At 46.9% G+C, this 21,652-nt stretch overlaps 1 protein-coding gene across 1 annotated transcript in view; it reads left to right on the top strand.

Annotated features, from left to right (window-relative positions):
* The window catches only part of SFXN4 (sideroflexin 4), a 225,772-nt gene that overhangs the window by 202,205 nt on the left and 1,915 nt on the right, over positions 1-21,652 (top strand). The window contains exons 12-13 of the mRNA XM_069611928.1: positions 13,125-13,210; positions 20,319-20,436. Of these exons, the coding sequence (XP_069468029.1) occupies positions 13,125-13,210; positions 20,319-20,436 (204 nt within the window). The remainder of the gene's footprint in view (positions 1-13,124; positions 13,211-20,318; positions 20,437-21,652) is intronic.

Genomic DNA, 21,652 nt, shown 5'->3' with positions numbered 1-21,652 from the left:
ACGGAGGCGGAATGGTGTTAATCCATGGGACTCAATGGGAATGGGGATCATGGAAACACCGGCAGCATCTCGTAATGCTGCCGGTGTTTCCTCGTCCGCCTGCAGGCGGGCGGTGTTAAACCCTCCAGGTCAGACCTGGCGGGAACATCACCTCCCGCCTGCAGGAGTTCTGATCGCCCGGCATGGAAACAACGGTGGCGGCGGGTTTACTGCCACCGTTGTTTCCATACCGGGCGATTTCTAATGAGGCCCATAGACTAAAATCATATATATCATGACTATGAAATGATAAATTGAAAATGTAATTTTTATATTTTGTACATTTTATATGGAAATGACATTTGAGCATTTAAATGATGACTATGAAATTGTGTATATATGATATGTATAAAAATGTATGTTTAATATGTTTTTACATGTGTAAAAGGCATGGTATGTGCCACAAACCCGTAAATGTAATAATTAAAAAGAAATACATAGCAATCAAACAGTAAGGATACAATGCCTTTCAGGGACTTACAAATGGCATCTTAACAAGATTTTCTTTTGTAACGAATGAAATTTGAATAGATTTTAACAGTAGCTCAGATTTAGTAACTAAGGATGTGATCTGTGTTACTTCTTACTTCTAGTTTTGTACTAAGGCTGTTTGTTTTGGAGGATGGATGATAGACTTGTAAGGGTAACCATTGATACAGCGTGATTTAGATTTTATTGGTTTTAAATGGAAATTATTTCTATGTCTTAACTAATTCTACTGCTTTTAAGGCTTGTATTTAATTGTGCTTTTGTAAAAAGGATTGCTTGTGAAATGGCTGAAATGTTTCTTTTTATGGGATTTATGTAGGTTAACAAGTTTATCTAATTCATAATAAAAATACCTTAAAAATAAAGGTATTTTTAACAGGCTCTGTCCTCCTGGTCCACTTTAAGGGATGGATTGTAAGCCCCTATCCTCTGCCTTTTGAGACCTTGCTGAAATCTCTTGCCTGAACGCCAAGAGTATGCTTTCTTATCAAAGTGTTCCTTCTCAGTGCTTCTCTTGCAGGTGTGGGTTTTGTTTTTATTAAAATCCCTATTTTCATAGAGCCTTGGTACCGCCATGCTTTTGCTGTTCCATCTAGCAACTCTTATTAGCACATTACCCCCTGAAAGTATAGCTTTCCCTCAGCCCATGTTACAAAAAGAGGCCTGTTTCAAGTTTATGAATAGGATCACTTCTGGTTCAGTAGTTGCATGCAGCCGAGCCAGCGTTTTAGAAACGACTTCTACCTGCGCTCCTGCAAAGCAGTTGTCATTTCGTCACACTCACTCTAAATGTTTCCTAATAATAAATCACTTTAATCTTACATTTCTGTGTTTGTGATGGATATCAAATGGCAAGACAGACAAGACAACCCACAGGGCTGGCCGAAGTAGATGGTCAGAAACAGTCTGGTGGCAGGCGTTCTAAGTTGGAAGGAACAGGCAGACCAATTTTTGTCATTTTACACGTCTTTATTTAAATCATTTTTTTAAAAATGGCTCCCTGTTCCTAACCTATGGGGTTCCCCTCCCTAACCAAACTAAGGTGCTTGTCATCTGTAGTGAAGTTCAAAAGTAAATGGTCTGTCCCCCGTCCAACTCTAAGCTATTCTGTCCCTACCACTATGCGAAAACAACAAAAAGCCAGAAGAATGACTCCCTTCTGCAAAGGCTTCTTCAGCTTCTGTACAACAAAAGTCTAGGAGAATGACTCCCTTCTCCTGGAAATGCTTCTTCGGCTTCTGGACAACAAAAGTCTAGGAGATTGACTCCCTTCTCCTAGATGTTCTTAGTTGGTTTTAATATGCAATTCTCAGATATTGGCAAGCTATATCTTTAAGTAAATGATGTAGTTCCTGTAGGGGACTTTTACCAGTCTGTTTCCCCTGCTTGCTTTCCTGTTAGGCCTTTCTTCTTTAGCCTTGTGTATTTTAGGAATGCTGGGCAAAAGTCTCATAAGTGTTTCTGCAAGTCTTTATTTTCCTAGTTCCAGCTGGGAGAATGAATCCCTCTTTGTATTCTCCTTACTCCTAATGTTACTCTGTTTCTTCAACTCTTTGTGTATCAGGTAATGAGTATCACCTCTTCTTCACGATCGCTGTCTTCTGTTTGGCCTTTCTTATTCTCAAGCCACTCACTGGGACGAGTAGACTGAGTCCTGGTGTATGTGTTACTCTTCTTTACTTCTTTCTGACTACTGGGACGAGTAGGCTGATTCCCAGAGTATTTGTTACTCTTCTTAACTTTGGACCAAGTACTGCAACGAGTATGATGGCAGCACTCTAGGTTGCAATGATCCCTCCTGGGTCTCCTGCCATCTCTGTTCATTTGTTTCACAAGGATTGGCATTGCTGGGTCTGTTCGCAGGCGTGGGGGCTTCACACAATGTCCCGGCGACTTGCTTTCTCCATTCTGCATCTTTACGTGGCTTCCAGGCTTCAACAGTCTTGGCACAGTTGTCAAACCCACTTCTCTACCCCTCCAGGGTCACACCACCACTCTTGCCTGCTTCTTCTTTGTGGAGTTTCCTTCTCTTCTGCTCATCATCCTCGGTCTCCTTTGAGGTCTCTGGCCAGCAGAACCTTCTTCCTTCTTCCAAACGGAGGCTTGTGTGGTCTTGCAGTCCAGCCACGACTTGATTAGTTTGAAGCTTCCAGGCTTCTTTCCTGTCTGACGCTAAGAAGAGTCCTTCCTCTGTTATTGTTGCAAATTGCTGTATCCTCCCCAGCGGAGGGTCATAGAACCTCCTTTCTGTCTGATTAATATTCTGCATGCCTAGTTCAGTCTTCTTCGTCACAGTATTGGGCGTAATCATTATTACTCTTTCACCACTCCTTCTTCGTAATACTCGTGATGGGTTGTTTTTCAAGGGAAAGCTTGAATTCTGTCTGACAATAACACACAGTGGTCTGACTTGGTCTTATCCTGGTGTTAGAGAAAGGGGCTTTAGGGAGTTCCTCTACAGAACTGGAATCCCTGTCCCTTGGGCGGGTAGTCTCTCCCTGTGAGGTCCCACTTACCGCCACCCCTAGGGGGATTATTGCATAGCGGGCTCACCTCCCTAGCATCACAAGGAAAGGCTCCCCCCTGGGGAGAAGTGACCGAATCCCACAATTTGTCACACCGGATACCTGGAAATGGCCCCAAGAGGTTGTGATTGATTCACCATGGAATGTGCTGTTGTGTAACCCACACATCGGTTCGGGAGTGGGGTGAACCTGAGGGACTGCTAACCACCTGATTCAGGCCTCCGTATGCAGTGATTATGTCGAATTACAAAATAACTAATCCAATTACAACAAATCCAAAACAACGAATTCCAAAACAACAATTTTGGAAAAAAACGATTGGGAGTGGGAATAGTGGTTTTGGTTTTGGGGGAAAAGTATTACGAACAAAAAAAGAGGGCTTTGTGTGGGGAACCCCCCAAAAACAACAAAAAAGGAATTTGTTATTTTAGAATTCGTTATTTTGGTATTCGTTTTAATTGGATTAGTTATTTTGGATTCGATGAAATCACCTGTGACCCAGGCCTCGGAGGAGGTATACTGGGCATCTCTGAGATCTCCCATACTACACCTAACCTTGTGTGAAGAGAACCAGCCCCTACCATAATAGTCCCAGGAGTGCCCAATAAGCCCCAGTGCAATATTGAAGACAAAGGAGAGTTGAACCACTCCCAGATCCGCAGATTTTGTTGAGCTTATAGCTAGTCCCTATTGTCGGAGTCACAGGAGTTCCTGAGCACTGCTCCTGCAGCATGCCGACGGTCCCACTTGTGGCCATTTGCAGGATCTGCGGTCCTTGGGAGGAAGTCAGGCCAGATAAGTGGTCCAGTGGCTTTCAATGAATGTTGCAGGTCTAAAGCCCTCTGTCACAGTGTTTGCAAGATGACAGGCATACACTTGGTAACGGGCCGCAACTGCCTGATGCAAGCTACTTGGGGAATTGGTAGTTTACGCATACTTCACACACTGGAGTCAGGTCACACAATTGCAAGGCTCAGACCCAGAGACCTCTGCAAAGGGAAGCCAGCAGAAGGGCAGCCTGGGTGTTAAGAGTTGGAGTATGAAGTGGTTGGTGTGGTGGCAATTGCAGAGTTGAGCATGGTGGTGTATTGAGGGGTGCCATGAAATAGGCACCAACCAGAAGTGTGAATCTATCTCCCATATAACACCTCATACGAACAGCAGAGCACTGCATACAGATACCTGGATAGCACTTAGATGCAGGAAGAGTGCATAGAAGTCATTTTTATTGCAGATCAAAGCCGGGCAGGAACTGTAAAATAATGATGTACAATAGAAATCCACATTGTATCATAGGTTGGAGTAGCGCATACGTAGAAGAAATAAGGGGAAATGTCATTAATCTGCATGTTTATAGAAGAGCGCATTTTTTAAAGCAAATATGCACAGTTCAGCAAACAAGAGGCAAGGCCTTAGTTTTGTTAAACATTGCTGAAGGAAGGCAAAGTTTGCATTCCCAATCAGTATAACAAGACTACGTTCACAGACTGCAAGCAAAACAAGATACACCTAGCCTGAGGAATTCCAATTATGCATTCGTTAATTGTGGAAATGCCATAAGCAGATGGCAGCGTTTGAAGTCATAATGGTGGATTAGATGAGCACCAGGTGCTTACAGAAGTAATGAGAATAAGAAATCAAAACTGATACTAACATTGGATGAATTCAGCTGAGGTTAATGAGCTCATTTGGAAATTCAAATGGTCTTCTATTCAAGAAACCTGTGAACTTGAAGACACCCGTGACCAGCGATTTCTGGGGCAGGCGACCGATTCAATTTGTATCTCTAACAAAGTGAAACTGGCTTCGACTTAAGAAATATTGAGAAAGTTGTTTGCCACAAAAGGATGACGCTTTATAATAATAGACCAAAAATTGAGTTTTCGTTACATTCACAAATATTATAGCCGAGCTAAATATTGGATTCTAATACAATCACAGGGTTTGGGTGCGGCTACATAAAGAGCCACGTGCCTGAAGAAACAGAAGAAGAGAAGAGCAAAACAGATTGTGGTGGAAAGATACTGAGAAGGGGTACAAGAAACGGGGAGTGCCGAACACCAGATGAAGCCCAGATCAGTAGGTCTACAGCTTTCAAAAAGCAGAGCTAATACTAGTTCGGTTGATAGCAAATGCAGGCTACAGAAAGCCGCCTGCAATGTTTACATGGCTCTGGGCAAGGGACACGCTAAGATGCTGTTTTTCCTGATGTTTGTGGCCCTGAGAGCCAGCCGGTCTTTTAAGTGTTCTCAGTGAGCGAACACAAAGTAGCAAGTGAGAAACCAAGTTTATGAAGTTTGATTTTAGTTTGCACCAGTTTGAGAAAGAATGGTGGTTTTGGAACATGTTCAGAATCACATACTTTATGTTGCTTCATTAATCAGTTGCATAGAGCAGGAAACAGCTCACATTAACACGGTTCATTGCAGTTAGTTTTAAGCAATATGTTTAGTCTAGCAGCGGATCGGTTCCTTGTGGTCGACCGCCAGAATATGTTGACTGCATCGTGAAGGCAAGAATTACATGCTCATTATGCAAATATTATTTGCTGAATATTAGACCAGAGTTGTGAGTAAAACAAGAAGCTAGAATTAATACCGGTGTGTTGTGAAAGTTGTGAATGTTTGGAGAGTAACTTGGAATACATTGCAAACCTTACTCTGTTAAACCACTGTTGTTTTATGAATCTTAAACCAATGTTTATGTTGGCATAAATGTTGTAAAGGTTATTATCAAGAGCACTGAGAATTGATTCATTCGACACACATGGAATAATACACACGTAGAGGTTTAAATAAAACATTAACATATTGTGCTGCTAACATGCCCATGGTCAGTTTCCAAGCATAAGTAGACTGATGAATAATCATTTCATGTATCCAGTTGCCCACGTATGGGTAAGTGGTAAGAAAGTCTGGTGTAAAGTGATGCATGATTTTGAGTTTTGTAAAGATAATCACCGCCCTTCTCTTTATATTTGACATGAACGCTGGACTTTGGTATGAAAATTTTAAACAAGAGTTTTAGAATTAGACAAGTTACACATTTCGAGTTAATGTCATCTATACCCATGGTATTCAACAGATCATTGTGATCACTGTGCCGCAAAAAATGTTTACACATAGATCACTTTTGCCCGCATCCCCAACCCGCCTCCCCTTGCACTCCCTACTTACCTTTCGGCGGCAGACTTCTGAGTGTGCCGCCGACTCACCTCTATCCCTGTGGCGTCAGTTCCCTTCCACTAACGAGACTTGGAATTATCGCTTTATTGTCCCCCGTATCCAAATTCGGGCTCACATTACACTGAACAACGGAAGCGGGGGACACCCCCACAATCCCTGCTCTGTTTATTCAGTGTAATGTGAGTCTGCATTATTGTTCAGGGCAAAGGCGCAGTAATAGTTAAGTTGCCATTTGGTGGTCGACATTTTGGTATGATACCTATTCAACTGTCTATATCTTAGCTCCCAGAGCAAGACCATAACAGTGTCCATTGGAAAAATCGTGTCTGGTGGAGAGAAGAGAGAGTTGAATAGAAGAGGAGACCGGAGGAATGGAGAGAATGAGAGGTGAGAACTTAGAATAAGGAGGGAGAGAGGTAATGGAGGAGAGGAGGTAAAGGGAAAGAAGAGAGAGAACTGAGGAGAGGTGGAGGAAGCAGAGAGGAGGAATGGAGAGAATAAGGCAAGAACTGAGAATAAGGAGGGAGAGAGGTGATGGAAGAGAGGAGGTAAAGTGGAGGAAGAGAGAGAACCGAGGAAAGATGGAGGCAGAGAGGAGGAAGAGAACACGGAGCAGAGGAAGAGGATGCCTGATGCCTGTCAGTAGACCTAAGGTTACCGGTTGGGGTACCGGGCAGGAGAGCCCAGGTGGACCAACCCATGATCTTGAAGACTTTAATGACATCAAAGAAAGACACAGTCAAAGCCAAGAAAGTAGTGTGGGGAACTATAAATCCCAGAGATTGGGAGCGACTGTTTACCACCATGAAGACAGACCTGAGCCAGAGGAGTAATGAAAGGATTGAAGACAATTGTCCCAAAGAAAGCCTGACTGATCTGTTAAACCTTAAACCCATCCCGGCTCTCAGTCAAGCCCTAATCCCTTTGTTGCTGGTACAAAATAAAACCAAAAGTAAATTGGTTTCTGATGCTTGTGAATCTGCTTAGAATCACATGCTGTGCATATAGTCAGACATCTAGTGATAATCGTGGAGTATTGCATCTTTCTTTCGAAGATCGAAAGGGGACGTCAACATGGGTGTGACTGTAACACTATCCCTAACGTGACGTGTAGTGTACCCAAAATCCCTCACATGTCGAGGTCCCTCAGATTGTTGTTTTCCGTCCAACTAGTTGGTCGCCTTATGTGGAGCTCGCAAGAGTTATTATTGCTCAATTTTGTTACTTTGTCCCACGACCTATGGTCGTCTAGTCTCCCGACTACTACTACTTGACGACTACTTTGCGGACTTCCTGCTGATGAAGACATCCACTACTGCTCGGCGACTGGTGTACTGATCGAGGTCTGTCGACCGCGTGGCCTCCGTCCTCCGGCCTGGCCCATACAGTATGGATAGTGGGGCCCTGGGTTTATTCTTTTTCAAGAATGCATTTCCTTTTCTCTTTCCCTATTTGGTCTGGCTGCCGTCTACCTCTGCTATGGAGAGGATGCCCTTTAAATATTGTCTGTCGTATAACGGCAAATTCCCTTGGAAGGACACCCATTGCTGTTGCAATATGTGTCTACCTCGAAACCACGACGAGCGTTCTTGTAAGTCCTGCAAGCTCTTTCGTCTCAAGACATTAAAGGACAGGCAGACAAAATGCTGGGTGGCCTATGCAATGCAGGCCGAAAATCATTCCCCCGTTGGTGCCGTCGCTTCGGATGACGAGGACTCCAGCGGCAACCTTGGCTCCGACCTGGAAGCCATAGACTTTTCGGTGGAACCCTCTGGTTCCCAGATGCCCGTCCCCGGGTGATAGGCCACCGGCTCTGTTATGGGGAGTTCACAACCCGGTTACACGGGCATACACGCCCCACCTATCCCCAAACACACCCCTAAGACCTCCTCGACTGACACGTCGCAGAAGCGTGTAATGCCAACAGGCCCATTGAAAACTTTGTCAGTGTCCTCTGAATCCCTTTTCCACCTCCGGACCCCTCTGCATCTTCCCTGTGGACCAGACAGAGATTTGAGAATTACATGGACAGGATGGCCCAATTTATAGAGTTCTCTGATAAATATATTACTCCCAAGACACCTAGGGAGGAAGGCTCCTGCCCCATTCCACAAAAATTGCCAAAACTTCCCATTCCTACACCAGTCTACCAAGAGGAGGTCTTTGATTACTAAGAACAGGAGGATACATGCAAGGACAATCCTTTTGAGCCGGACACATCCAACCAGGACTGGGAGCAGGATCAGCCAGCAGATCAGGGGCCTTGGCTGTCACCCACACATACCCCCGACATGGACATTATTTGTCTAGACCCACCTTCTTCACCTCAGCAGAGACAGTCATCGCCTGTGGATGACCAAATGCTTTTAAATGCCATCCTGAAAAGAGCCGCAGATCATTTTGAAATCGCTACACAGGAGACAGCCCCTGATGGCGACTTTGTTGAAAATATTCTCAACGAGAAGCCTCCCACTAGTCAGGCTATTCCGCTACTCAATTCAATAAATAAACGCCTAGCTCCTTCTTTATTGTCACCCTCCCTCACAAGGGCAGTCAACCCTCGGGTTGAGAAATTGTTTCGCCCCACTCATCTGACCCTATGTATATACGAGGTCATGCCACATCGGACTCCCTGGTTGTAACAACCACTAGAAAGAGGGCAGGGTTTCCACTATCCACAGCGGAAGCTCCCCCCGGATAAAGATTGCAAAAAGCTGTATGCCCTAGGGAAGCGCATTACTACTTCTGCTGCCTATTCTACCAGAATAGCTAATAATCTCTCCTCGCTAGTTACTGCAGCGTCCAATGGGACCTGCTCCAAGAAGGCCTTGAAGAGGTCTGAGATGCTGGTGGTCATAACTGAGGGCAGGCAGGTGATCCATAATATATTAAAGAACACTCTAGACGCTGCTGAGACTGTTGGATGTACTCTAGCCCAGGGGACTCTTCTTAAAAGACACGCTGGCTGAAGAACTCAGGCTTCAAACCAGTGACTCAGGCCTCTCTGATTAACGAACCTGTCGGGGACTCCAACTTATTTGGCAAGTCTGTCGATGGCGCCCTGGAGACTGCTAAGAAAGAGCATGAGACGCTGAAGTCACTCAGCCAAATCACAGGCAAGCCCTTCCACTATCGAGGAGACTAAAAATCCCGCTGTTCCATTCCTTTCAGGGTCAATCTTTCTCCCGGTCTCCCCATGATCAATATGGCTCTGGAAGTGGCTCTGGAAGTACCCCATGGTCCTCAGGCAAAGGTGCATCTGGAAACAGCCAATATCAGCAGAGAGGTCAATGTAGAGGCAAGGGTAGAGACAGGAACTCTACTCCAAGAGGCTCCGCGGCCTCCACCGCAAAGTGATTTGCCGGTCCGGGTCCCCTCCCATGCCTCCCGGTCGGGTAACGCTTGTCATTGTTCATTCACGCATTGGGAGGGGATCGCATCAGACCAGTGGGTGTTAAAGACCGTCACCCATGGTTACTGCATCAAGTTCCACCAGTCACCTCGATACCACCCACCGAAGAGAAGACCTATCACCAGCACACATGCGAATCCTGCTGGTAGAGGTGCAGATCCTTCTGGAAAAGGGAGCTGTAAAAGGGGCCCCCATTCACCAGGTAAACAAGGGTATTTATTCAGTGCACTTCCTTGTACCCAAAAAGGATCTCACCATGCGCCCTGTATTAGACTTGCGCCCAGTGAACAAGTATGTCAAACCGCAAAAATTCAGAATGACAACACTGCAGGAGGTAATCCCGCTATTGCTGCAGGGGGATTACATGGCCACATTCGATATGAAAGATGCATACTTTCAATTTTCAGTGTTGCCAGCGCACAGAAAGTACCTAAGGTTCATGATAGAGGACACACACTATCAATTCAAGATTCTTCCCTTCGTCATTGCCTCGGCTCCACGGGTGTTCACGAAGGTACTGGCTGTAGTAGCTGCTCACCTGCGCAGGAAGTCTATCCCAGTCTATCCTTACTTCGATGACTGGCTAATAACAGGGGATTCGTACGGAACATGCCTAACAAATACGCAGAATACGGTAGATCTCTTCAGCCTAGGGTTCTCAATTAATGAGAAAAAGTCCAGTCTAGATCCCAGTCAAGTCGAACAGTTTTTGGGAGCTCTAATTCAGACCAAAGACGGCCTTGTCTTTCCCTCCAATGAGAGGGTTCAAAACATGCTCTTCCAGATCCCTCACTATGTAGCCAGTCACAAGGTGACCATACGCAAAGCCATACGACTGTTAGGGATGATGGCCTCCTGCATCTACCTAATTCCACTTGCACATCTGCGCATGCACCCCATGCAAGAGTGACTCTAGAGCCAATGGTGGCAGGCCAGCGGACAATGGGACGATCTAGTGGTTGTCTCGGCAGCCCTCATTCAGTCTCTGCAGTGGTGGTCAAGGGAAAACCTCTTGCAAGGGAAGACCTTCACCACCCCCGCAGTGGAAGCTACTCTCGCCACAGACACATCTATGACGATGTGCGGGGCTCACCTCCTTCAACAGACAGCACACGTCGTGTGGTCCCCAGAAGTAGCATCCAACCACAAACTTGTTGGAACTGCTAGCGGTGTTCAAGTCCCTGAAGGCGTTGCAAACTCCCCTCCATGGGAAGACCGTTCTAGTCCTCACGGACAGTACTACGGCCATGTATTACCTAAACAAACAAGGAGGCACTCACTCTCTAGGGCTGTCCAAACTGTCACAGAACATATGGAAATGGGCTCTCCAACTCAAGAAGTTCCTCCTGTCACAACACGTTCCAGGGGAACTAAATCTTCTGGCGGACGTACTCAGCAGAGACTTCCCCCTACCCGTACAGCACGAGTGGCAACTACACAAGGACATTGTACTCAACGTCTTCGCAGACTCTGGCTTCCCAGAGATCGACTTGTTCGCAACTCTGGAGAACGCACAATGCCCAGACTACGCCTCCAAGTACCCTCAGAACCACTCCAAGGGGAACAGTCTCTGGATAAAATGGTCAGGGAAATGTGTGTACGCTTTTCCCCTGATTCCCCTGCTCAACAGGATAGTGCACCTTGGTTCTCCCATCTGATGGCAATGTCAGTCTCCCCTCCCAGGAAGCTGCCATGCCCTTACAACATGCTGTCACAAGACCAGGGGGAAACACTACGTCCATGCCCTGAGGTCATAGAGTTCGGGCACCTCCAACTCCATCAAAGATGTATGGACATACTCAGGGAAGCACGGAAACCTAACACCAGGCATTGCTACTCCAGCAAATGGAAACGCTTTGTCATCTGGTGTAGTGGCAAGGGCATCAATCCTATTGAATGCACACCAACACATATTGTCCTGTACCTGACTCACCTACTAGATTCAGGCCTGGTTTTAAATTCCCTAAAGTTCCACTTAGCTGCGCTTTCAACATATACCACGTCCCAGAATAAGGTTTTGTGGTGGAAAATTAGAGAGCTTAAAGCTTTTATGGAAGGGGTAAAAAGACTTCCTCCCCCTATTTCCAACCTAGCTCCCGGGTGGCACCTGAACGTTGTACTAACCACACTAATGAGGCCTCCCTTTGAACCAATGCACAAGACTAGCCTTAAAGTACTCATCTACAAGACCGCCTTCCTGGTGGTGATCAGATCAATAAGGAGAGTTATTTAACTGCAGGCCCTCTCAGTTCAGGACCCATTCATCACGGTTCACAAAGATAAGGTGGTCCTGCGCACTCACCCACGATTTGCGGCCAAATTTATTTCAAAGTTTCAAGTAAACCAGTCCATAGAACTACCCACCTTTTTCCAAAACCCCACCAACGCGGCAGAAAGAAGCCTACACACACTAGAAATGAGGAGGCCGGTTATCTATTATCTGGAAAAGGCAAACCACTAAGAAAAACAAACCAGTTTTTCGTTTCAGTGGCCACTTGTAGGGAAGGGGACCCTGTCTCTAAATCGGCTATTTCAAAGTGGATCGTAAACTGAATCACACTGTCCTACACTCTTGCCTAGAGAGATCTGCCCTTCACCACCAGAGCATACCCAACTCTGGGCACAGGGGCTACCATAGCATTCATTGCAAATGTTCCTCTTGAGTCGTTTGTAAAGCAGCAACCTGGAGTTCTCTACACACCTTTACAACACTATTGCCTAGATACACACTCTAGGTCTGACTCTCTGGTTGGCCAAGCAGTGCTAAGACATCTCTTTGCTACTGTTCCTTCACACATCCCACCACCATCTCTGTGTACTGCTCGCTAGTCTATGCACAGCATGTGATTCTAAGCAGATTCACAAGCATCAGTAGACATCCATTACTCACCATTATCTTATTTCTGGTGCTTGTATCTGCTTAGATTCACATGCGCCCACCCTTCCTCCCCTCATGGAGTAGAAGGAACATATACATCTTACACCTTCCCGCTTCTGTACTCACTCACGCTGATTATAGGGCTCCCTCACGGCAGAAAAAACACACTCGGAGGGACCTTGACGCGTGAGGGATTTTGGGTACACTACATGTCACGTTTGGGATAGTGTTACAATTCATGCCCATGACAACACCCCCTTTCGATCTTCGAAAGAAAAATGCAATACTGTGTGATTACCACTAGATGTTGGACTATATGCACAGTATGTGAATCTAAGCAGATGCAATCATCAGAAATGCTATTACGGTGAGTAATGCATGTCATATTGTTCTGAATAATTTGTTGATCCCTCAGCTATGACGGCGTGTACTCCATGCTCAAGCCCTAGAAACCAAAAGCGGTCAGCGATAGGCCATCTGCCTCCCCTGTGATTACTTACTCCACTTTCCAGCTTCTTGGGAGCCATTATTCTCCTGGATGTTAATGAAAGCAAACACATAATAGACATTGACATCAATCCTTGTCTTTCCTTCAGGCTGTGAGAGAAACCGCTGTATCCCGGTCACTACTGTTTGGAGCAACGGCACTTGTCCCCATCGTGCTGCTGCAGTTTCTAGAAAGGTAAGAGCACTTCTCCCAACCAACCTATTGAAAAATGTAGTAGTGACTCTTGTAGTGGTTGTCCTTGTCTGCAGATGGATGTCCTCATACTCATATCTGACATTTGCTGCCAGTGGGACTTGGTCCTAGATGTCAGTGAGTGCATAATGGGGGTATTTCCTGCATGCGGGCTGACCAGGACCTGCGTACAGGCTTCCAATTCTTTTCTATGCTTTTCAAAAAATGCTCTGCTTTTGGTGCCAGCGTGGCTCATGTGCCCGAGACGTCTGTGGGAAGGGAGACCCGGACTATGCCTACAGCAGTAACATTTGTGACTTGTACATTTTACAGTAGCTCTTGGATTTACTTGAATTCTTTTTTCAGATTGTAATTAGTTTAACAATTCACGTTTTGTTATTAAATGACACCATTTAAATTATAATTTGTGTGCTCTTTCTAAAGCTTGTATCGTGAAAGAGAAGAGTTTTCTACCATTCCTTACTTATCTGAAAATATGTACTAGGTTCTGTCAGACTGAGGGCTCAACAAAATTCTGAGGGGTACGTGATGCTTAACAAAAATGTTTTATTTAAGTCTCAAAACACCAGATGGGTTCAGTACGGGAAATCAAATGTGGCTGATCCTCTAACAGTGTGTGTCAGGCTTCAAGTAAATGCACGAGAGCAATGTTCATAAGGCACATAACTAGGATCCCGATAGGACTGTGTTTGTGAGTCAGTGCCGGGGTAGAACTCTTCTGATGGGATGTACCAAAGTCAGTCAGTTCTCAGGGTTCCAGGCATCGCTGCTAGCAGCTGCAGGCATGCAGCGACCCGCCTTGGCTGGGCTCGTTTTCCCCCTGCCTTTTCTGGGTTTATTGCCTGACTGCAGTCATTACTTTACACACTGGGCAAGGGCTATGCTGTTGAATGGGACACCTGTGGTCGATGGCGGACTTAGCTTGGGTGTATCATGAGTCCACAATAGGCTCCCTTGTAGGTTGCAAGCATTGTAGGTCCCTAGACTCTGTTGCTCAGCGAGCCCTTAGGGTTCTGGTTTCCAAGTCCCTGCTCTTTTGATCTTTGCAAGTCACTCCCTTGACTCTAATTTCTGCCAAGCCTTCTCACGTTCAGTCTCTGCACAAATCCTCATCTGGGGGCCTCCTCCCTCTCTGGCTCACAACAAGTTATCTGCCCCTTCCCCTCCCCTTTTGCTGGGTTCTTTGGTGGGACGTGGCTCCCTGTGCCCCACCATGATCCAGATTGGGGCGCCAGGCTGCTCTAACGTCTGTCTTTCAGCGTTACTTAGGTCTTTAGGCTAGGTTCCTGTCAGTCTTTGGGCCCAGGTCCACAAGACTTCAGCTCCCTCAGACACAGTACAATGGCTGCTTGCCAGCTCTGGCCCCACTGCTTTAGCCTTCTATCAAAGGCCCCTTCGCAATCGTTGCCCAGCGTTGGTAACTCTCATTGGACATTCCTGCTCAGCCCCGCCTCTTTTAACATTCTTCTGCTCGTCACTCATGGCCTCCTAGTCTTGCTCTCATCTGTCCACCGTGAACATCTCTGTCCCTCCTCCAATGCCTTCATTCTGTTGTTTTCTCCACTTTCCTGTTCTTTCCTTCCTACACAGTTTCCCTTCTCTCTCCTGATTCCTCCATTCTCCTGATCTTTCCCTAGTATCCAAACTCCCACTTAATTCTGCCACCCCTTTATACCCAGGTTGTGACTGACTGCTCAGACTAGTTGTAGTCCAGCGACCAGTGAGGTATGGAGATTGTCTGTTCTACTCCTAGGAGTGGTATAGAGACCATTCCATGGCCTCTAGCTCTTCAGGTGTCCTGACATGATAGCAGCATTTCATTCAGTCTCATCCACACCTCTTTGGTTATGCATAACTACTACCTTGGCAGTGCAATCGATCTAGTACACGAGGGACAGCAGGGGTTTGTCGCGGCCATGGGCTTCGTGAGGTTCTACCTCGCGTCTTCACATACTCCACTGAACACCAGAAAGAGCACCAGTGTGGGCTACAGAGCTGGTACATCAATGCCCCTACTATCTCAGTGACACTGCCCTTACTATCTCAGTGACACACACATCATACTTGACGGAGCATCATAACCGATGCCCCTGCACCCTTCCAGTGAAGCAGAGTAAACATCTCAGCTTCTGGTAATATGCGATTGAGAATACAGCATAGCCCCTTGTCCCGTAACAGCAAACGCTCAGTCACATATGTGCTCCTGCCCTGTGTAATTCCAGACAATGGGCCTCATCACGACTTCGCCGGTAACCCTTAAATCGGGGCATTCCCGAATGGGCTCAATGGGGAATGGGGATTGACATTACCGCCGAACTCGTGATCCGGCGCTATTAGTGCCGGGGAGTTCGGCGGTAGGGCTAATACCGGCCGCGCTAATAGCGTTACCGTTACCGCCCAAGTCGTGATGAGGCCCAATGACTCTTCTACTGGATCAGGTCTAAAGACGGCAGAGATCATCTGTGCAATCAAAATCGGGAGAGGACCTTTGTTCCCTGGTAACTCAGCACCAGGGTTTCGACGCAGCGCTGTCCACCAATGGGGTTGCATGTCCCAGCAGTCCACCTAAACTCAAGAGTGCATAGAGCATTTGTAAATTACAGTATAACAATAAAGTAACCCGATCTTAATTCCTTCTAACTGAAATAAAATCTAGCCAAAAGCAAGGTGGGTACAAACCAGACTCCACCCCCCGCCCCATTAACTGCTCCTTTGCGATGTGGCGTTCAACTCTGATAAAGCTTGTCAAGTCTCTATCATTGGGGTACGCACCCAGTAGCCTCCCATGCAGTCCAGGAGGAGCTTTTGGTCAGACTGCAGACCGGCAAAGAAGGGCTGACGTTTGAGTTTATTCCTTGAGCCTACAGGGTAGCTACGTGAAGTTTGAGCATAACGTGTGGGGTCAAGATTACAGAAAAACGTTGAGAGCGGTCCAGGCGGACAATGGGAAGTGCGTTAACAATGCAGCCAGGCTCATTATCCGAACTGTAGGAGCTAATGTCCAAGATGCACCCAGGAGATAATGCTATGACCTTCTGAGCGCTATTGTCAGAGGTCCTGAGGAGTTTTATGGAACCTTGGTTTCTGTGTAATAACAATACAGAGGGCAGGCGGGTTAACAGGGCAGGAACAGTGAAGGACAGCTATTGTCCTCAGCATGCAACAGGAGCATGCCACCTGGCATTCAAACCAATGGGAGGAGAACAACTCTAGAGTGATTTGACAGACCCCCACATAGTGGCTTAATCAGCCTGATTGTGGTAGGAATCCAGACTAAGCACTGAATACCATGGTGTAGGACCATCAATACAAAGGTTGAGGTTCAGAGACGACGAGAAATGTATGGAACCGGTTAGCCTTTTTATAGGAAGAAAGGATATCTTTTCAAGTAGGAAAATGTCAAAACTTAGTGGTCCTCAAGACGGGTTGGCAGTGTGGATACTGACCGCGATGTCAAATACAATTAGGATATCTTGAAACCATGTGAGATTATGTACATGAGACAAAATTGTGAACCAATAAACTTATGTGCAATTTTCATATATTAAATGTGTGATACATTTCAAAACAAGCCTATGGTTAAAGTGTAATCATGGAGACGAGAATGTTAAATACAAGGATAATAATTTTATTGTGTTGGGGTAAAAGAAGTAGAAGTAAAATATGTAATATAATGAATAAATGTGTCCGCTCTGATCATTTTGAATTGGGGAAAAATGTTATACCAGTCCCAGAAGGAGAGTTTGCAACTTTGATTTTCTGTCCAGAAAGAGGCTTGCTTTCCTTCCTGATATCCTGGCCGAAGGACAGTGGTGGACTGGCCTACCAGCAACTCTGAAGATTTCCCAGTGGGCCTTTGCATCATGGCCCGATGTGGACTGTCCTACCTGGAACTGTGGAGATTTCCCAATGGGCCTTTGCACCCTGCCCAGGGGGTACTGGCCTACCTGGAACTCTGGAGATTTCCCAGTGGGCCTTTGCACCCTGGCCCAGGGGGGACTGGCCTACCTGGAACTCTGGAGATTTATCAGTGGGCCTTTGCACTATAGCCCGGGGTGCACTGGCCTACTGGTAACTTTGGAGATTTCCCAGTGGGCCTTTGCACCCTGGCCCGGTGTGGAATGTTCTACCGGGAACTCTGGAGATTTCCCGGTGGGCCTTTGCACCCTGGCCCGTGTGGACTGGCCTACCGGGAACTCTGGAGATTTCCCGGTGGGCCTTTGCACCCTGGCCCGTGTGGACTGGCCTACCGGGAACTCTGGAGATTTCCCGGTGGGCCTTTGCACCCTGGCCCGGTGTGGACTGTTCTACCGGGAACTCTGGAGATTTCCCGGTGCGCCTCATTTGAGTAGGATGAAGTAAAGAATGTGTTATTAACATTCCACTGGATGTCAATATGGGGCCCCTTTTAAAAACATTTTGAGGGCCACTTTTCTTATCCCGGTCCAGTCCTTCCGAAGGAGCATGTATTACCTCTGTTCAGCAGGCAGGGCTCTTCTGTTGGCCCGCTATGGTTGTGTATTGTAGCCTGGTTGGGATGGTGGTGTTGAAGGGGCAGCAGCCTTTAAGGTCAAGCCGTTAAACAAATGGCTGCATCCCCAGAGCAGAAATGTGTATTGGGTTCTGTGAGGACAGCTAAGGGGAGGCTTTTCAATACCTGCTGCAGGTTTCTGCAGCTCCCTCTCCTCCAAATAGTGACCGTTATATCGTAGGTTTCTGATGTCTGTGAGCTGCAAAGTTGTGCTCACTCTGGAGGGACCTAAAATTCTAGCTCAGAACCAGGGGGGTTTCTAGCTTAAACCAGTAAAGTATCACTTTACTGCACTATCACTGCAATTGGTTAAGCTCAAAGTATGTTAATTCCAAACTTCCAAGTATGCTTTGATCCTGGCTAAGGGGAAAGTTGTTACCAAATTAAAATTCCTCCTCCTCAAATAGATGTGTTTTGTTAGCACAGCAACTGAGATGAAAACCCCGGAAGGTGTGAACTGACATAGACCAGAAAATCTACTGCAATTTCTTAAATTAACACCCATTCTATAAACGCCCATCTGCAACAAAATCCTCTTATGATTTCTGCATTAGATGACATTTATAATGCCATGTTCAGCCGCTTCCAGGCCGATGTGACCATGGCTTGACAGGCCGTAATTGCAGGCATACTGATTCTTTGTGCAGGCTTCTACACGGCTCAGGAAAAGGTACCCAGCCCTTCTGATTGTATTAATAACCAGTTAAATGTAATGATTATGCTGCGCACCATCCTAGAATGTAGTAATATACTGCACTCTGAGTGGTTGGCCACCCGAAACAATAAAGAGATCTGCGTTAGCGGTACAGGCACGTCCCATCGATTTCACAAGCAGGAAACCGCATCTAGTGGACTCAGGCAGCAGATCTCTACTAACACGTTTCTCAGGGTACATATGGAAACAATGATGAATAGAAACTTGAGCTGGGATGCACAATGGGCCCTGGATGGTCCGGCAGCACGCATGTCTTACAGTACCGGTAAACCTTGGCCCTGCCGGCGCCAGGGGAAATCTTGTTCTTCTGTTTCGATGGCTGCATTTAACGTTTGGCCCTGCAGGTTCGGTTGGATGCATGCAGTTCTCTGCCTTGCAGGTTTGGTTGGATGCGTGCAGTTCTCTGCCTTGCAGGTTTGGTTGGATGCGTGCAGTTCTCTGCCTTGCAGGTTTGGTTGGCTGTGTGCAGTTCTCTGCCTTGCAGGTTCGGTTGGATGCGTGCAGTTCTCTGCCTTGCAGGTTTGGTTGGATGCATGCAGTTCTCTGCCTTGCAGGTTCGGTTGGATGCGTGCATTTCTCTGCCTTGCAGGTTTGGTTGGATGCATGCAGTTCTCTGCCTTGCAGGTTTGGTTGGATGCATGCAGTTCTCTGCCTTGCAGGTTTGGTTGGCTGCATGCAGTTCTCTGCCTTGCAGGTTCGGTTGGATGCATGCAGTTCTCTGCCTTGCAGGTTTGGTTGGATGCGTGAAGTTCTCTGCCTTGCAGGTTTGGTTGGCTGCATGCATTTCTCAGCCTTGCAGGTTTGGTCGGATGCATGCAGTTCTCTGCCTTGCAGGTTCGGTTGGATGCGTGCATTTCTCTGCCTTGCAGGTTCGGTTGGATGCGTGCATTTCTCTGCCTTGCAGGTTTGGTTGGATGCATGCAGTTCTCTGCCTTGCAGGTTTGGTTGGCTGCGTGCAGTTCTCTGCCTTGCAGGTTCGGTTGGATGCATGCAGTTCTCTGCCTTGCAGGTTTGGTTGGATGCGTGCAGTTCTCTGCCTTGCAGGTTTGGTTGGCTGCATGCATTTCTCAGCCTTGCAGGTTTGGTCGGATGCGTGCAGTACTCTGCCTTGCAGGTTTGTTTGGATGCGTGCATTTTTCTGCCTTGCAGGTTTGGCAGGATGCGTGCAATTCGCTACCTTGCAGGTTCGGTTGGATGCGTGCAATTCTCTGCATTGCAGGTTTGGTTGGATGCATGCAATTCTCTGCCTTGCAGGTTTGGTTGGATGCATGCAGTTCTCTGCCTTGCAGGTTTGGTTGGATGCGTGCAGTCCTCTGCCTTGTAGGTTTGGTAGGATGCGTGCAGTTCTCTGCCTTGCAGGTTCGGGTGGATGCGTGCAATTCTGTGCCTTGCAGGTTTGGTTGGATGCGTGCAGTTCTCTGCCTTGCAGGTTCAGTTGGATGCGTGCAGTTCTCTGCCTTGCAGGTTTGGTTGGATGCGTGCAATTCTCTGCCTTGCAGGTTTTGGTTGGATGCGTGCAATTCTCTGCCTTGCAGGTTTGGTTGGACGCGTGCAGTTCTCTGCCTTGCAGGTTTGGTTGGACGCGTGCAGTTTTCTGCCTTGCAGGTTTCGTTGGATGTGTGCATTTCTCTACCTTGCAGGTTTGGTAGGATGCATGCAATTCGCTACCTTGCAGGTTCGGTTGGATGCATGGAAAGTAGGGCCCTGCACACTTCAGGTTAGTCACATGTGAATCAGGGCACTGCATGTTTGATCTGTTTACATGTGAAGAGGTCCAGGTTTGGTTGGTTGCCTGTGAATCTTGGTCGTTTAGGTATAATAGCTCTTTCTTGTGTTTTGCGCAGCACAAAATTCATCCTACGGAACCCCCTGGCCTTGGCTCCCATCAGGCATATTTCCACGGTAATGGCCTTTGGAATGATGATACCGGTTACCTTCAGCCTCTTTCCGCAGACTGGGAAGGTGAGTGGTCGTGGTATATATGGATGAATGGCAGTAAAAACAATGGTGGTCGTAATTCTGCTCATTAACTATTAGTTAAAGATAGAACAGCAGTACCAAATCAACAATAGGCCTAGAGAGTTTACACAGACTTAGTGAAGCGTGTCCCGTCATGCCTATAGGTTTCAATGCCAGCTCAATACTGGGGGCCACAAGGAGTGGGGAGATGATTTTGTTTGGGTCCAGCACTGGGAAGCAAATACCTTTTACTATGGTTACTGAGCAGATTGCTCTACTTTTGATCTGCTGGACAGAGCAGTGTCGCACCCATTGAATGCCCATAAAAAACCAGCCTGCACTACCAGTCCTGATGAAGTGTCTGTGCAACACATGTTTGAGTCACTGGAAGAGAGGCAGTGCACTCCCTGCTGTTGCAACAGACTATCCTAGCTTTCCCTTCATAGATGTATAGTATGCTGAGGTCCCTTTCCTGAATCTGGGGAATTCTAGTGGAGTCCCTTAAGTGGCCATGGACCTCCCAGATTCAGCAGATGAAGGTATGGAGAAGATCCACTAGTCAACCGCTTACCCCCATCACTGGACAGGATACAGTTAGTGCTGGATAAAAGTGCAACTTGCACAGAGACCCCCAGTCTCACATGGGGCAGGATGATGCCCTCTGTAACCCAGACTCATCCAAATCCAGGAGCCGTCCTCATCAGAACTTTCATGACAACACTAAAGCCCTGACAATGCTTACTTTGGGCCCTGCTGCCGACGTTACTGTGCTGCGGCTTGCATACTTATGCTCAGAGGTAATCCAAGATGGTGGACCTGCTCGATAACGCCGCAATACGACCACGACTGTGATTGCTCACAAAGGCACCTGCTGCCCCTGAGGGTGGAAGGCAATTCGATACCAACCAAACAGAAGCATTAATTAGCATACACATGTGAAGATCCTAATACCTAGACCATCCCAAATGAGGACCCACTAGCATATAAGAAAATATCCCTGCAAGGGGAGGTGTGGGCATTTGGAGAATGAGTTTATGGCAGGAGTTTGGAGAAAGTTGGTGATTGAGAAGCAGAGGAGGCTGGAGCATGGGAGAAGAAACATCAAGAACCAGTAGGAGGAAGATTTCAGGAGGTGGTAGGAGGAAAACATCAGAACGCATTAGGAAGGATACCGGAAGTATACAGATACGAACACATCACACCAGCCCTCATCGACCTT

Source organism: Ambystoma mexicanum, chromosome 8, assembly GCF_040938575.1.
Source record: "Ambystoma mexicanum isolate Mex_15411 chromosome 8, UKY_AmexF1_1, whole genome shotgun sequence".
In the NCBI taxonomy this organism is placed as follows: Eukaryota; Metazoa; Chordata; class Amphibia; order Caudata; family Ambystomatidae; genus Ambystoma; species Ambystoma mexicanum.
Note: the sequence above shows the minus strand (reverse complement) of the source record. Positions and strands in the feature narration are given on the sequence as shown.